A 17,200-nucleotide genomic window follows, 5' to 3' on the forward strand; every position below is an offset into this window, starting at 1 on the left:
TAAACACATCTGTTAACACTTAACTCAGTCTAATAACATCAACAAATTTCGCTCTAAATAAATATCATATAAGTGAGGCATAAATGTCAGCAGATGAAAACCTTTCCATTCATGCTGTGTCCCAATTACTTGTTCATAAACAGTATAATTGCTGATAAATTTAAAAAAAAAAAAGAAAACAAAAAAGGGTGTTCTCTTATTCATAGTACATTCACACACTACCTAATGAACACACTTAAACTCAAGGATGATTACGCTAGATTTACATGCCAAGTTTGAAAATAAAACATTAAAGTTGTAAATTGTACATTTTTCTTCGCAATATATAGTATTAAATCTTAATCAAAACACTGAGGTTTTAGAGCAAATGACAATTAAGTATCAAAATAGAACAATTATATTAACACTTGCACTCAACAGTACCTCTACCTATAATGGTTAACTACACTGAATGTAGAAGAAAGGCGCACCATTAAATCAAACAGAAGACATCAAGTAACACTACACAAATAAAACCCTTCAAAGCATTTCTATGCCATGTTCTATTTCCAACACTGGTGGACAAAGTAACAATTTTGTGCCCATAAATTCTCTTTTAAATATGAGAATACCTTGTAATAAACTGACAGACACAACAGAAGAACATTACAAAAGGTGAACAAACCATTTAATCAAAGAGTACAACACTGAGCAGATAACAAAAATAATATCATAAAACAGTTAAACATCTCTTACAATTCAACAGCTGGCTTTGCTGTAAGCAGCTACATTATATCATACTGGCTCAAGAACAGTTTTCTCATTGTTTAACCATAAACATCTCTCAAATTTTTCACTGATATATATCTCATCATGAGGTATTCTATATGGACTCGCATAAATATCCATACATTCTACACTTAGTTCAAAATATCCACAATAACTGAATAAATGTACGATATTATTCGGATATTTAAGTTAGGTCATAATATCATAATATCATCATAATATGAGCCTCGTACAGATTTAAGTCTAGACTTTCTGGTTTATACTAGCCTTAAATCTTAATACACCTTTGAACAACTGGGTCCTGAACAAATAATGCAAATAATGAAAGGTTTTGGAACAATACTGGTAAAAGTGAAAGGCTTAAGCTATTCTTGAAGTAATTCTTATACAAAGCATTGAACATTTAAATAAAAACGTACTATGAGCTGCTGAGTAAGAGAATGAATGAACACTTTAGGTTAAAGTCTTACTCACTTGTCAAAGATATCAGATGCCTTTGTCCCTGATATGCACTATTAGTATTTGCTAGCCATTTTGAGACTGAAGTGGTCAAAACCTGCAAATATTGTGTGCTTTAAGATAGATCAGATTCCCTATTTTTTGGAAATGCATGTAAGAGTTTATTCATCTTTATGCCAAACAAAACTAGGATTTGTGAACATTTCCAGTGTTACACATTTAGTTTGGATTGTGTTGTCTTGAAATTTAGATTATTCTGTCCTACTACACAATGTGCTATATTGTGGCAATATCTTGTTTATTATATCCCAGTATAAACTACAGCCAGCTTACTGAGACCTTCCCATGTGGCTTACATTATTCAGTGGGCAACAACATGGCTGACATGAACACATATATACCTCATGCGTGTAATGTTCTTGATTAACTAGAGTCATTCACTATCAGCAGCCTTCAAACTAGTGTGTGGAAGTGTACGGATTCACATGCATCTCAGTATCCAAGCAGTTAACAAATTAACTAACACTGGTCCTAAGTTTTCAGTATATGTATGCGCTTGTCAGGTGCCCTTAAGCCACCTTAACCACAGCAACTAGACTGTAAAGTAGTCCATGAAAGAAGAAACTCATACCAGGTAAGATAACATAGGTTAGAACAACTTAAGGTGACCTACACATATGTAATTACACAGAAAAGTTGAGAAAGTATAATGTAAGGTAACATATATGAACACAACTTAAGGTAACATGTAATTACAAGCAAAGAAAATTTAATCACGCACAATCTAAGGTAACATATATAAACACAACTTAAGGTGACATGTAATTACAAGGAAAGAAGAGTTAAGCAAGCACAATTTAAGGTAACATGTACAAGCGCAACTCCCTATGCGATTACAATGAAGGAAAGTTAATAAAGTACAATGTAAGGTGATCCATTCAAGAACAATGTAAGGTGACCCATGGAAGTACAGTGCAATATGGCATACAAAAGAAAAATCAAAGGTAAGCCTTCCCATCATAAAACATGATCAAGGATACGTCATGCATTTATATATAAAACTATATACATAGATAATCCAGATGACAGTGTGGAGTACAACTTGTCTTTGGCTACCGAAAAACACCACAATGTTTGCAAACATTTATTTCTAAGGAAACTGAAGACAACGAAATGAATAATGAACACAGTTTAGAATCTCAAGTCAATTGTCAACTTGACTTCTCATCTGTACAAGTATCTAGTATATATGCCATGTATCACCACGAAGGCTTTAACTTCGGGTATGCTTAAAACCAACCCAAAACATATGTACATGCAGTTCACTGTTGAATAAAGATATTCAACAAGAACCATTTTGTCTCTTGAGACAATATTTACAATAACACAAACACAATAACACCAATACTCTAAGCTGAGCAAGAAAAGGATTTCTACAAAAAGTGGTCCTATTTAATAAAATGGTACAAACTGATTTATATTCAGAAGCAGTATTAGAAGAGGCCATTTTTTTAGACTTAACATGAGATTTGATGAACATGTCATAAAAGACATCAAACTGTACGACTGAAAAATGTCACCTTGAAGCTGTTGTTCATCACAAACTACACAGCTGTACATCTCTGAGAGAAGCAACGTATCTCCTTTTAAAGGATGAAAAACTTCAGCACAACATACCTTTATACAGGGAAACATCACAATTCAAACTAAATGTGTAACACAAAAAAGATTCCAGAAGTTTTCAATACCTACCTATACAGGGATGACTTATGGCAAATAGTTAATGAGATTTCAAACTCCTGTCTAATTTATCACATTCCTAAATACTTCAGCAAAGCCACACAATCAAACATTTCTGTCTGAGTGACTTGAAATATTCATGAGGTTTCATAAGAGCCTGATGGCAAGCAGAATTTTATACGATGTACAATGAAAATAACTTACATGCACAAAGCATTTCAAATGCAAGTAATGACCCAAAAACATGTAAGTTCATTGTGCAAAAACATGAATGTGCTGTTTGAATAAACCCACAAGACTTTACATTGTACATCTATACATATAGCATTGAACAATGATATGAATGCACAAAAATACAATGACAGATACAACTATTTTCAAAACTTTGCCCTCAAAGTTTTCAGCATTAAAAAATAACTATTCTGGAGTCCGGCCTATTCAGCATTCCGAATGTTCAAGAACCATCATAGGCTTCAACTGAATGATAACACAGAGAGACTTGCTCTAAATGTAGCAAGCCTCTGACAGAGACATGTCACAAGCATTAACAAGCAGTGCTGAAAGTATCAGTCTAACTAATGTTTGTACTGTACATCTATGTACAAGATCGTTGATATTTATGTACACTGTACAGGCATTTATACATGATACATCTAAACAAGAAGAAAAAAATACAATACAAATACATGTAGACATTTCCACCAGACAACTATCTATGGTCAGTGTCACTCTTCTTCTCCTAACCTACTGGTCAGAAGACACTTATCAGTACTGTTAGTAGTAACCCTGTTAGTCGGGCTGCATGCTGTGACCTAACTCTCACAACCTTTCACACTCAGCTGCACAAGTCTAGACACCACCCTAGGGAGCGGGCAGTAAGGAGGTCTCTTTAGTCCACTTTTATCAACTTGCTATAATCTTCCTTAGCTTTCTCTTTCCACTCTTCCTTTGCTTTCTTCCTCTTTAACTGGCCGTCCCTAAAATAAAAATTTATAAAATATACAATTTATATAGACAGCAGGTTAAAATATATAACGAGGAAGGGCTTTATAGATAGAACACAAAGGAAAGGGTACTGGTAAAAAAAAAAAACCCAAAAACCTGCACACATACTAAGCAGAAGTCTTGTTTCAACTGTATAGTCCCTGGAGAACAAAGTGATTTTAGTGCTGAACTTATCTCAAGAACCTTCACTCTGCATGCTGTCATTTTAAATGAATCAAGTCTTCTACAAGTATACAGCATATGTTCCATACCTATCTCAATGAAGACATTTATCTATTTATTTATTTGATTGGTGTTTTACACCGTATTCAGGAATATTTCAATTATGCGACAGTTGCCAGCATTATGGTGTGAGGGAACTAGACAGAGCCTGAGGGAAACCCACAATCATCTGCAGGTTGCTGGCAGACCTTCCAATGTACAGCTGGAGAGAAAGTCAGCATGAGCTGGACTCACAGCGACTGCATCGGCGGGAGACTCCTGGCTCGTTGTGCTGTGCTGGCATGCTAAACCCCTTGGCCACAGAGGCCGTGAAGACGTTAAGACTCATTTGAAGAATGAGAACAGGTAAACCTGTTCATGGACAATGAAACGCAGATCATGATCATGTGATCTTAAACACTCTCCCACAACCTACGTGTCATTCTCAATAATGAAGTGTTGCTAAATGAACATGAAAGACTTGGGATATATATGTATATATAAGCATATATATGTTAAAAGCAATACTGTATTTCACCTAAAGATAGGCATATGAAAATGTACTTTCAGAAGCACACAAAGGCCTTAAAATAATATCTTTGATACCAACACTTTGATACCAAGTTTGTCTGGTAAGAAATTAAGTGAATGTCACAACAAACAAATAAGTGGTCCTATATGGATGAATCGGTCAGAATCAAGCAAAATGTGTCACATGAAAATTGCCTAACTTCAGGTGAAATACAGTACTATATGTTAGTTTACATGAAGAAGAATTGATAATGTCACAGTTACATGTTTTTATGAATTGAATTTAGACCTACCATTCCAGGTCAACAAGTCCTCCTTTACTGGCTATAAGGGCCTTCACTCTGTTGGCAAACTGTATAGCATCTTCTCCAGGCTAAAATGACACATAACATGATTTATTTATTTCAGTGGTGTTTTATGTCGTAGAGAGGAATATTTCACTTATATGACGGCGGCCAGTATTATGGCGGGAGGAAACCAAGCAAAGCCTGGGGGAAACCCACGACCATCCACAGACCTTCCCACCAGAAAATACGAACATCAGCATCAGATACTGTACATGTACATAAATGTAAATGTGAATTAGTAAGATGTACTACATATATTCACAGCCTCTGTGGCCTTGGTGGTGCCTGGGTAGCACAATGACCTTGGAGCTGCTCACCAATGCAGTCCCTGTGATGCTCATGCTGGCTTTATCTCTATGTTCTACATGAGAAAGTCTGCCAGCAACCTGTGGATGGTCGTGGGTTTCTCCAGAGCTCTGCCCAGTTTCCTTCAACCATAAAGCTGGCCAGAGTCATATAAGTGAAATATTCTTGGGTACAGTGTAAAACACCAGTTAAATAAGTGAGTAAATTCTTGCCCCATCCCTTCCTCTCACATTTAGTTAAATCAACTCATTGCACCTGGCAACCTCTTAAAATCATGTCAATACATGTTTTTATTGGGTAGACCCAGGGAAAGGGAGATAGAACCTAGACCCTGTCAACTGAAGCATCACCTTTAATACAATGTCACACCATAATGCATAATGTCACACCCCTCTTACTTGTAGCTTCACAGGATACCGTTAATAAGAATTAAACATTACCTGAAAACAAAGTGTTTCACCATTTCTGCATGATAAACACGAAAATAAATACAACAAAATCATATTTCATACATGTAGTTATGTATTCTGCAGACAACTGTGAAGTTGTAATAAGACTGGCATGACAATTTGTGTGAGAAATGTCTGACCTGCTTCTCCTGGGGAGGGAGGTACCACACATCACAAACCAGAGCCCAGCTTGTCATGATGTTTATCAGGTGACGAACCATTGACTGCTTACTGCTGTTCCAAAATGCATCTCCAAATAGTGGATCATACTAAAAACAAACAGATTATTTTCCAAAATTCAGGGATTCAACAGCTGCTCCAAAATTCAGGGATTCAACAGCTGCTCCAAAATTCAGGGATTCAACAGCTGCTCCAAAATTCAAGGATTCAACAGCTGCTCCAAAATTCAAGGATTCAACAGCTGCTCCAAAATTCAGGGATTCAACAGCTGCTCCGTTTTAGCCTATTAACATTACCTTCCATATTAGATAGCACATTATTCAAATGACTATTTCTAAATAAAAGAATACACTTAATTGCTACCTGATTTTTTAACAGTTTCAAAGGCAAACGGCTTTCTATATTTCTTTTGAAGATAGGATGAAATGCAAGTAAAACATGATCACAGTGAATTTTATGATTGAAGACAACAATAAAGTGATCATATATTCAATACAGTCTGAATTTATGTCAGATTTAACAACTAAGTTTTAAGTAATGAAAGAATGAATGCTTGGGGTTTAACGTCATACTTGAAATGCTTGATCCCGCTTCTCCAACTTCGAGGCGGATGCTCTACTCATCAGGCCAACAAAGCTGTCTTTAAAGGGACATACCGCCGAAAGAAATTCAGTATTTTTGAGATGGTTCAGCTGAATACAAAAATCAGTAGCATCTAACTCCTAACTAAACCTCCTAGGACTATATTTTCAAAAAAATATCAATTAAGAGAATAATAAGGGCAAATCCGTCTCTGGTCTAAACTGTCCGCCAGACAAGATAACATGCAAATCAGGCAGTGTGAAGATTCCCACAGTGCAACGTCCGCTAGAGGATGGCACATGTAAACAATAGGATAGATTGAAAGCGATTTATAAGTCTAGTAAACCAAATACCATCTTCCTTTCTGTTGATAATGTTTTATGAAGTATTCGTAATTAACAAATGATCTGTACGCCAGAATTACAATTACATAACACTGACCGCATAATTACAACGCAATATCATGTCTGACATTTAAAGTTTGCTGAACATCTCCCATCTAAACAGGGGGAGGTAACCGACTCGAAAAAAATCAGGCTTTCCAAATACAGCGACCTGAATGAGTCGATGATCGAAGGAACATTCGAATGTTCAATCAAAGTTAGATACATCTTGAAGTCTCAACAATTTTTTCGACGTTAGCAGTATGTCCCTTTAAAGTTATGATTTAATCCTCAAACGCTCAGACCAGCCCGGATAGCACAGTTGGTAGAGCGTCCACTTCGGGACCGGTAGATCCAGGATCAATCACCTAAGACTTTAAAAGTGGAAGTTGTAACTTCTTCGCTTGGCGTTCAGCATGAAGGGGATAATGCAACGACTGGTTGACCCGTATCAGTATAATGGCTCATGCGGGGCGGCTTACTTGCCTTCGGTAAGTCGTCTCAGTGAAGCAGCACTAAATAAAGGAGTGGTGGATGTCCATCCTGCAACAAGGAGGCACATTACATGCACCCTGAGGATTCCTTCGTCGTCATATGACTGAAAAATTGTTGAGTATGACGTTAAACCCCAAGCACTCACTCACTCCCTCACTCACTCAAAGGCTCAGTTAAGTAGGATGCTAATATACAAGGACAGTAGAAAGACGCAGTAAACAACTTAACATTGCCATACTCTGACACTCTTTTAAAATCAAGAAAACTGAGCATACCTGCCATGTTTGTAGATTCTTACCTTGATTGCTACTGGGTATATTTTCCCACCCACTTCAAAACTTCCTTTCTTAAACATCATAACTGATGTATTATTTATACAAGTGCCTGTGCAAAACAGCAAGAAATAAACCATGTTGTAATATGTGAATGAACTTATATATGAAAGAAAATGTGAATTTGAACAAATCAGCTACAAATATATGCATTTCCTGGTTGACAAACTCAAATGAATATTAAAAACTAAAGTAGCATTTAATTTATTATTACTTTTTCTTTCTGTATGCCTGACTTGGAAAAACACTTACAAAGTTAAAGATTGTCAGTTGAACATAGAGAAGCCACTGTTTTACCACAGCAATACTGATGAATGAAACCAGATGATATCATCTGGCCAGATCAGTGCTTAACATAACCAAGACACAATCTGTGACAGTTATTCTCTTCAAGAAGACATTATGCCCGATAAAACCTAAAAATTAGTTATGGAAACTGCATATAATTAACCAACCTTCAGGAAATATCAGGATAGGTAACTTATTCTCGTCTTCAACGTGCTCCTGTAATCTACAATTGAAATGCAATAATAAAAGACATGTTCAGCTGTGTACTGGTTACAATATTTGTATGAGAGAAATGAATTGAATTTTATGCATTTCTTTTTCCAGAGAAAATAAAATAGAGAAGTAGCACGAACAGTAAGGTCACAAAAAATTTACGACTGCCTACAATTTTAAAATCAGCTAATCTTCACCAGACTCACCTTTTAGCTACAGCTTCTCGGTCTTTAATCTCCGACCTCTCAAACCAGATATGTGAAGTGGCACGTCCCATGGCCCGCTGTATCACTCCTAAAAACCCGGAATGGGCTTGACCAACCTACAATTATCACAAACAAGTACACACTGTATTAGAAATAATGAACAATGCTTGCGTCTTTGTTCACAAATCAAATCCTTTATCCACTTTACCAGCTGATTAATCTCAATGTGGCACATGTTCACTTCCAACCAGATCGGCTTACACAGATATATGTAATTTATTCACCAAAACAAAACTATTTCTTCATTTATTTGATTGGTGTACTCAAGAATATTTCACTTATATGACAGTGTCCAGCAATGGCAGAGCAAGGGGGAAACCCACGACCATATGCAGGTTGTTGACAGACCTTCCCACGTATGGCCAGAGACCAAAATAAAATTATAGTGATTATCAGTATTATATATGTGATGTTATCATCACAAAAATGAGCGCGTTTTCTGTGCTTTTTGCAGCTGGATATGTGAAGCATTATGATGAAAATGAGAACTTGGTATGTGGAAAGATGTTCTCATTTAGTCCTTGTAACTGGTCTTCTATCAAGTAAACTTTTTCTTACATGTATCAGTCGGGAACTTCAAACAAAACTTTGCCTACATACCAGGGCATAACAGTTGTCACACGACAACACGATGACATCAATTGGGGAAGTATGGTTGGCCACACAAATTCCATTCTTGGCTTTATTCTCCCTGCAGAAATAAAATATAAAGTCTCACAGAATGTACAATAAAAACATCTTACCTAAATTCTAATAAATTCTAATTCTAATTAGTCTTCCACAAATTTGTCTCGTTAAACCCATTTGTGATTTGTCTATGCTATAACCAAGCATGAATTAATGTACTTCTAGGCAGGGAATGAATGAATGAATGATTGGGGTTTAAAGCCACACTGGCAGTACTCCAGCCATGCTTCACTGGGAAACACAGTGGATGTCAATAGTATGGTTTTCACACAACATGTCATGGTGCTCAGCTTTCCACATGGCCCTTATACTCACTGTATACTATCAATGGTGCACATAAATATACAATCTACATCTTCCGCCAGAGAGGGATTGAACAGTATGGGTATGTACGTGTGCATGTAGCTCTACAAGATTATTTTTGACCAGTTTTGTACAAGTTTACCTACTGTAGTATTTCTAGTTTTACAAGCAAAAGTAATGTGGTATTACTGTATATACATGTACCTCAAGTACAGTGTACAAATATGACGTACAAGTAGCTTACACAATGGAACTTTAGCTCCTGGCAAATTTCATTCTCTGATATGTCATCCAAGTCACTATCCCAGTCTTGAATCACCCTTTGACAACTGTTCAAGGAGTTGTGGGTTGCAACAAAAACTGGGACATCACTGACTTTTTGCAGTGACAGTAATTTGATGCTCTGTTGTCTTTGGTAGAAATCAAACAGAACATAACCAGATTGTAGTTTTATAGCCATTTTTTTACCAAAACCACTGAAGGACATTACCAAGGGCATATATGGCTGAGTTTTGCTGTGGGTTTTCTAGGTCTTTGGTGGTTAGTACTCAAAATACTGGCCAGTTCTCTAAAATATATTCCATATCACATAAGACTTATTTTTACACTGCTCTAAGAAATAGGTAGGTTTTATTGGACAAAGCCATTTGTAGGTATGGGTGCAGATAGCAATATTCAAGTCTCACTATCCATGTTCTGCACCCACCACAGACTGCTCAAAAGGGCAGTGTCTGAAATTACACATACCCAGCACGAAGCACACCAAGGACTCCACAAAGGTTATTCTCAGACATTTGGCTTATATGAGATAACCAAAACCGGCTTCCCGTTTGTTTCTAATCCAAGATATGGCCTATTATGTTCACTTAGTCGCCTTTTACAACAACCTTTCCTGAAGTGCTGAGATCCTATTCTTTTCACCTTGAAGACCCCACAAGGGCCACCATAACTCTACACCAGGTTAACAGAATACATGTGGTATATGTGTTCTGATGCTATCTGTATTGGTGCTATCTGATATTGTACTTACTCATTGTGATACGTAATGATGAGTGAACATGCCCTGGACAGTATACGATAACACATTAAAGTCACATAACTGTTCATTTGTCTCTTGAATCTGAAAAGGAGAGATAAAAAGTAGATAAAAATGACTACAAGTACAAAAAAATATAATTGCTAAAACTCAGTTTAATATTACACTGCTCTGCATTGACAAAGTTACAAATTCGCTGCCAGAAAATTTTGTTATTAAAATGTCTCACCTCGCCACATATATATAAGCCACATACAAAGGAAGCAAAATAATTTGAAACCAACAACATGCAACTACTTGCATAAACTGTGGTAAATTTCACACAGCCTGGTGATCATGGAAAAAGAAAGCTTTGTTATCATGGTAGCCCTTTAAATTCTAGCCAAAATACTGATTGAGAGTTGCAAGCATAAAACGATCAAGTACATGTTGCCAGGTTGACAAATACATCTCTGATCTGTTAGTTAATTGCACTTGAATGTCAGAAACTCAATCAATCTGGTGCAGAAAACTGAAGTAAAAGTCCAACAATTTCAAACTTGTGTAACAGAGATTGCTCAAATAAACAAATAACAAAACGTACAGTAACAAAAAAAATCACATGCTACGAACAGTTTTGAAGCTGAAATAAAAAAAAAACGTAACAAAAATTCTGGGAAAAGCCTTCATCACATATTTTAGCAGAAATGTATTCATGTCAAGTATCTATAAAACTTCTCAGTCAAAAAGGATTTTGCAAAATAGTATATAATTATATGTAGTTTTTTAAATTTGCAATGGACAAGTGGCACATATCTACACCTATTAAAATACTGCACAAATACAGCGCGACCCGGCAATGCTTATCTCCCTTTACAAAATTAACAAATCTGAGCCTACTCAATGTGGCTACTTCAGACATAAATTTAGCTAGGCTCATACTGGTATGCTTTAACTGGAATTTTTTTGTTTAAAAGATTCATGAAACAAATGGGTTTTATCTCTTGATATGCAATTTAGATATAAACAACAGATGCTCTAGTACATAATTAATTCTATCAGCTAAGTTTTATATGGTGAGTTAAGGCAGTTTATTATTTCTTCGTACTCTGAACATGTATCATGAAAATTGTAAGCCATAACCTAGACAAATGCTTGCTTCTACAAGGATTCAAAATATCTTTTCACACACAAAGTTTAGTAAACACATGTGTTTTATTATTTTATAATAATTCAAACTACACAGTAATTGTGAGCAACAGAAAAATGCACAAATTAACAACAAAATGTAACCAGATTACCTATCAACCAGGGGGAAATGTCTAGCAGCAATGTAAGAAATGATAGAACAATCTTAACTACATTCATGAATCTCAGTTCAGACATTTATGTAAGAACGAAGTGATAATACTGGTGCATTTCAATTTCAACATCACCATTCCCACAAAACCAAATTCAAATAAATATGTTTCTAGGCAAAATATGCAATTCACTTTCAAGTTGCCGGTTAAAGGTGAAATACAACACAATGAATTTTTTCAAAAGTTAATGACAACACTATGTAGGCTTCTCCTCTTTTTATATCAGATTGTAAACATGTTCCCTGTGAAAATAATGCATTTAGTATTTTCCTTATAAATCTTTACAGCTGTCCAAATAATTTACGGAAAATGTCGACAGCCATTTTGATGCTGTTTAGTGTCAAATGAACAAGAGCTTCATTGATGTCACAACATTCTAAATCCAACGGGAACAAGCTTGGCACTTTGAGCAAAATACTGATGACCTATGCATTGCATACACATATATATAAAATAGAAGAAAAACGTGTCACAATCCATGACTGCCAGTATTACTATTCTAACTTTCAGTTTCAGATTTAAAACTGTTGCAGTTCACCTTTGATGTCATCATATCAGTGCTCATTCAAGCTTGAATACCAATGAAGTTAAATTAGCTTCAGAATAGATTTTAGATAGAGAGAGATCAAAGAAAGAATCAAATCCTTCATAAATTCAACAAATTGCCATCAAACTCAAAAGCTTGAGGTTACTTTGTAGGTGCTTAATGCTAATGGTGTAGCAGAGTAACTGGACTTACTGTCCTTCAGGAAGATAGCCAATGAATGCGGTGCATATAATAAGCCATCCTACTCCAATGACCGCCAACAAGTATCTGAAAAGTGAAAAAATTATTAACATTCTCATCTTTTTTGAGAGACATTCTAGGCTTTGAAAGTCTTTGTTCTGCATGCATGTGTGAGAGTAAACACTGTTTTATGCTTTGTTCCATTTTTTTTTCTGTCTGTTTCCTATTTTACCTTAAAACATGAGGCTTAGGTGATGCTTTTTGTTTTTAATTCACATACTGGAGCCCATATATTCTACTTCTAGTGTTACCTTAAAAATGAAAATAATTCAAAAATTTGTTTCTTTTTTTGATTGATATTTAATAATGTGCGCAAGAATATTTCACTGTCATACATGACTACAGCTGCGCAGATTCAGTGGTTTCCCACTGAATCTAACTACTTACACTACTCTTTTACTCTGTAATAAGTCACTGCTTTTGTACAGTTCACAAGCAATTCAGTGCAACAGCAGAGAGTGGTGTGTTTCTGCACAGAAGAGAACCAGCTCATGTTGGTGGGAAATGTTGAGCTGTCAGTGAGTGAGTGAGTGCTTGGGGTTTTACGTCATACTTAACACTTTTTCAGTCATATGAAGACGATGGAATCCTTAGAGTGCATGTGATGTGCCTCCTTGTTGCAGGATGGGTTTCCATTGCTCTTTTATCTAGTGCTGCTTCACTGAGACGCCTTACTGAAGTCAAGTAAGCCGCCCTGCCCAAGCCATTATACTGATATGGGTCAACCAGTCATTGCACTATCCCCTTCATGCTGAATGCCAAGTGAGGAAGTTACAACTGACCCTGGATCTACCGCTCCCGAAGTGTTGAACTTTCAGGCCCATTCAGGACACTTAAAAACGCTATGGTCTTGTATCACACACTGTTTATTTAACATTAAACAGTTAACATATGAAAGTACCGCTTCAAAAACTATTACCAGCCGAACCACTAACAATCTTTAATTTAAGGTCCGTTGCTTACCTGAACGGGAAGAGAAAGGCATATCTGAATATACATCCTAACCACCAGAGTATGGTCAGGCGTACACTGAAACAAACAATGGGGAAAGGAAAGTTTGAGAAGGAAGCTATGCACCATTCATGTACCAGGATGCTTTGTACTTGATCTTGTTTAAATGTAGATCTAATTGGTGCTCTTGCCTCAGTGAAATGCTATCCATGAAATGGCTTTCAATTTGTCAGAGCATAATGACATCTGACCACCTACAAAAGAAGATGTGTGTCTTAAGCAAAGCTGTCATACCTAATAAACTGATAGCCTTGATTGGTCCTGGTCAGGAAGTTCCATGACGGTAATTCTGAAAGCCAGAAAAGATCAAATGTTACTTAATGAATTTACATACATGTTATTTATTGTTTCACACTGTTTTCAGGAAAATTTCAAGAACACAACAATTGATCTTCACCTGGTAAACACCTCTTAGCAAGAATATGTGTCTTAAAAAAAATTATTTGAGGGGGGGTAACCGGACCTTATCAAAACAAAGAAGGTAAGGTTTGCAGGGAAGGTTGGAAAGTGATTTTTATTCTGGCTAATGAAAAACAGGGAGACTTTAAAGAATTTACCATAACAAAATAGATATTTACCAAATTAGGTAGGTACGTAGGGCTAATGGCTAGTGAAAAAGCTAAAGATATTAAAGAAATTAACATGAAAGAGAAAAACATTTGAAAAAAATTCCACCAAAAACCCAATAAAACCTTTTAAGAAGATTTTGGAGAATAGCTTGATCAAGTTACATCCAACAAACACAATTTTATTGACAGCCTGCTCAATACTTAGCGGTAGCTGGACTCGTACACAGAGTTAACACATATAGAAGCATATATGGTCACAGGTATTAAATATAACCATTATACTGAAGAGGATACATTACCTGCTGTAGAAAAACAACTTGTGACTTCATCTTCAATGATTGCCTGTCAGAGACACAAACACATAAAATACACAAACAAACTGTGGGCATGGACATGTAGAAGATCAATACAGATATCCACAAACACTGTATTCTTTTACAATGTCAGAACAATGGTTACGAGTAACCTGATCGAGTACATTTAATGGCTTCAGTTTACAGGACATTTTAAATTCATACTGAGCAGCTAGTGTCCTCATGGTTTGCACACAGTGTAAAAATGGGTAAATCCTCACATCCTGTTCATCATTCCCACCAAGTTTCATAAAGACGATGTGAAAACTGTTGGAACATCTGACCCAAACATAAAACCTTACCCTGGCCAACAAAACTGAATAGTACTGATTAAAATAAAACGGCAAAATATCTCATAATAAAAAGTCAAATACCTGATAATTTGAATAAAAATACAAATATACCTAATTATTTAAAATTATTTATTTTATGAGGTCTTCAAAGCATGCCCATCATCCCCACAAGTTCAACAAGATGGTGTAACAACTCTGGCAACAGCTGACCAAACCAAAAAACTTACCCTGGCCCACAATAGTATTGGGTAAATTGTACAAAACCTGATAATTTGAATAAAAATATAAGTATACCTAATTATTTAAAACCATTTATTTCATGAAGTCTTCAAAGCACCGTCCCCACCAAGTTTCAGCAAATTGGCGTAAAAACTGTGGCAACACCTGACCCAAACAAACCACCTTAACCTGGCCTACTATAGTGCTGCCTTGGATAAAATGTCCAAAACCTGATAATTTGAATAAAAATGCAAATATTCCTAATTTATAATCAAAATGAGTAAATATCCAAATCATGTTCATCGTTCTCACCAAGTTTCACAAAGGTGATGTGAAAACTGTGAGGCTAGCAGAACCAAATACATGTATAAAGCCTTACTCAATTGACTCAAACAAAAAAGCTTTTACAGACACCAACACCACTTTTCCTCTAAACTCAAAATAACTCGCCTTACTTCGCAAGACCGAGCTATAAACTGGAAACATTATGTCATATCAGTTGTACCATGTGCTCACATGATTGACAGGTAAAGGAGGGTTTGTAAAAACAAAGGTGTGTCAGAATAGAGAAATTAATGTAACTCACATCCGACTGGTTAAAACTGAAATCAAGGTGGTACTTTCGTTTACGTCAATACGCATGATTTTGCTGTTTGAACTTTGTGTGGGATGTTTTATTGATGTATATATACAATTGGTCAAGTTTTAGCTTTTCTTTTAAACAACTTCCATAAACATGAGAACACCAGTTTTCACTGTAGGATCACCTGATCCCCGTTATGCCTTTTTTGTCATAGAAACTGAAGAACATAAGGCATGGGTGATGCAACATCAGGTTTACAGTTTATCTAATATGGTGAAACTCACCGGCGTCATAAGAATTCCAGAATATAAGTTGAAGAAATGAGTTACCAAGCATTAAGTCTGTTTCCCGTTTGAAAGAGCTAAAGTTATATCATTATATTTCAGCTTTACACCTTGTCGTTTCTCTTAAGCCGATTGCAACCTGAACACAAGATGTTTTAGCACCTGGCTACTTTCATTATGTGTTATTCATGGACATGACTCTATCATCCCTGACAAGCAACAGTGTTACCAAACTAAATCTGAAACTTCTGTATGCAGTGTTATCACCTACATGGTGCTCTCTAGTGATGGAGGTGAATTTCGGTCCAAAACAGATTTTCTCAAGGCAACTTACTCATGGAAAATGACAAAATATCAAAGGACACCATGAAAAATCTCTCAAATTTCAAATGATTCCTTAGAAATTCATTTTCCTCTGAAAAATAGAGAAGTGCTTGAAAGCCAGGTAAAACCGAGAGGTTTTGACAGTGTTCTGTCAGTTGTCCTCCTATATTTGCATTCTTTTGGATCTGTGAATTTTCAGGAACATGACTGTGGGCTCTTATGACAACAGACTGTCCGTAAACTGACCAACCAAGTTGACTTCATTGTTGAACCAATTGCACTCAATGTCACAAAGTTGAATGTTGGAGATAGTACAGGCGAAAGCAAGCTAACCATCGATACTAATACTTCCACCAGGACACCGTTTGTTCAGGATGAGCTGAATGAGGTAACAAGGCCCCTAACAACCAAGCAAAAGCTCAATTATAGAAGCTCAGGACAGTGTATTTATAATTTATGAATATATCACCGATGATACATGGTATATACATGTAAATAAATTGTGCGAAATTGGAAATAACAAATATATGCCCTATATACATTTATTTATTTACTTATTTATGTTTGGTGGGAGGAGCCCAATAAACATGTACATGCATACAAATCAAATTACCTCCGCTCCAGATTTTGCGAAGTACATGGAGTCTGACAGGTCAAATTCTCTCTTAGCTGACTCCAAGTTGTCCTGATAGGATGAGAATGGCCCTTTCAACTTTATGCCCTCTTTGGCAGACACGCCAATATCACGATGAATCAATGGCTGATTATCTCGGATTCCTTCAAACATAAGACATGATATGTAATAATGCAACATTGGTGAGACAGGGGCACTTAAATGTGCATGTGACAACAGTCAATAATAAAGG

The 17,200-nt window shown here is 36.1% G+C and overlaps 1 protein-coding gene across 2 annotated transcripts; it reads right to left on the minus strand.

Annotated features, from left to right (window-relative positions):
- Positions 1–987: 987 nt before the first annotated feature.
- Positions 988–17,098, minus strand: LOC135466564 (glycerol-3-phosphate acyltransferase 4-like). Of its 2 annotated transcripts, XM_064744115.1 has the most exons (14): positions 16,948–17,098; positions 14,578–14,620; positions 13,944–13,998; positions 13,662–13,727; positions 12,651–12,725; positions 11,852–11,872; positions 10,566–10,655; positions 9,146–9,236; positions 8,486–8,601; positions 8,234–8,289; positions 7,745–7,830; positions 5,947–6,075; positions 4,998–5,077; positions 988–3,944 (listed from the first exon to the last, which is right to left on the minus strand). In XM_064744115.1, exons 1-14 carry the CDS (start codon positions 16,972–16,974, stop codon positions 3,857–3,859), a joined length of 1,023 nt encoding a protein of 340 aa, XP_064600185.1. In that variant the 5' UTR covers positions 16,975–17,098; the 3' UTR covers positions 988–3,856. The 2 variants fall into 2 exon arrangements, with proteins under 2 accessions (XP_064600185.1, XP_064600186.1); XM_064744116.1 differs by lacking the exon at positions 11,852–11,872.
- Between the last annotated feature and the right edge of the window lie 102 nt (positions 17,099–17,200).

Source organism: Liolophura sinensis, chromosome 6, assembly GCF_032854445.1.
Source record: "Liolophura sinensis isolate JHLJ2023 chromosome 6, CUHK_Ljap_v2, whole genome shotgun sequence".
Lineage (NCBI taxonomy): Eukaryota > Metazoa > Mollusca > Polyplacophora > Chitonida > Chitonidae > Liolophura > Liolophura sinensis.

Coding starts and splice junctions, on each gene's coding strand:
- LOC135466564 (XM_064744115.1), bottom strand. CDS start 16,974: ATGTACTTCGCAAAATCTGGAGCGGAG. Junction 13,999..14,577: donor AAGTTGTTTTTCTACAGCAG/GTAATGTATCCT, acceptor TCTGGCTTTCAG/AATTACCGTCATGGAACTTC. Junction 5,078..5,946: donor TCCCTCCCCAGGAGAAGCAG/GTCAGACATTTC, acceptor GTGTCATTTTAG/CCTGGAGAAGATGCTATACA.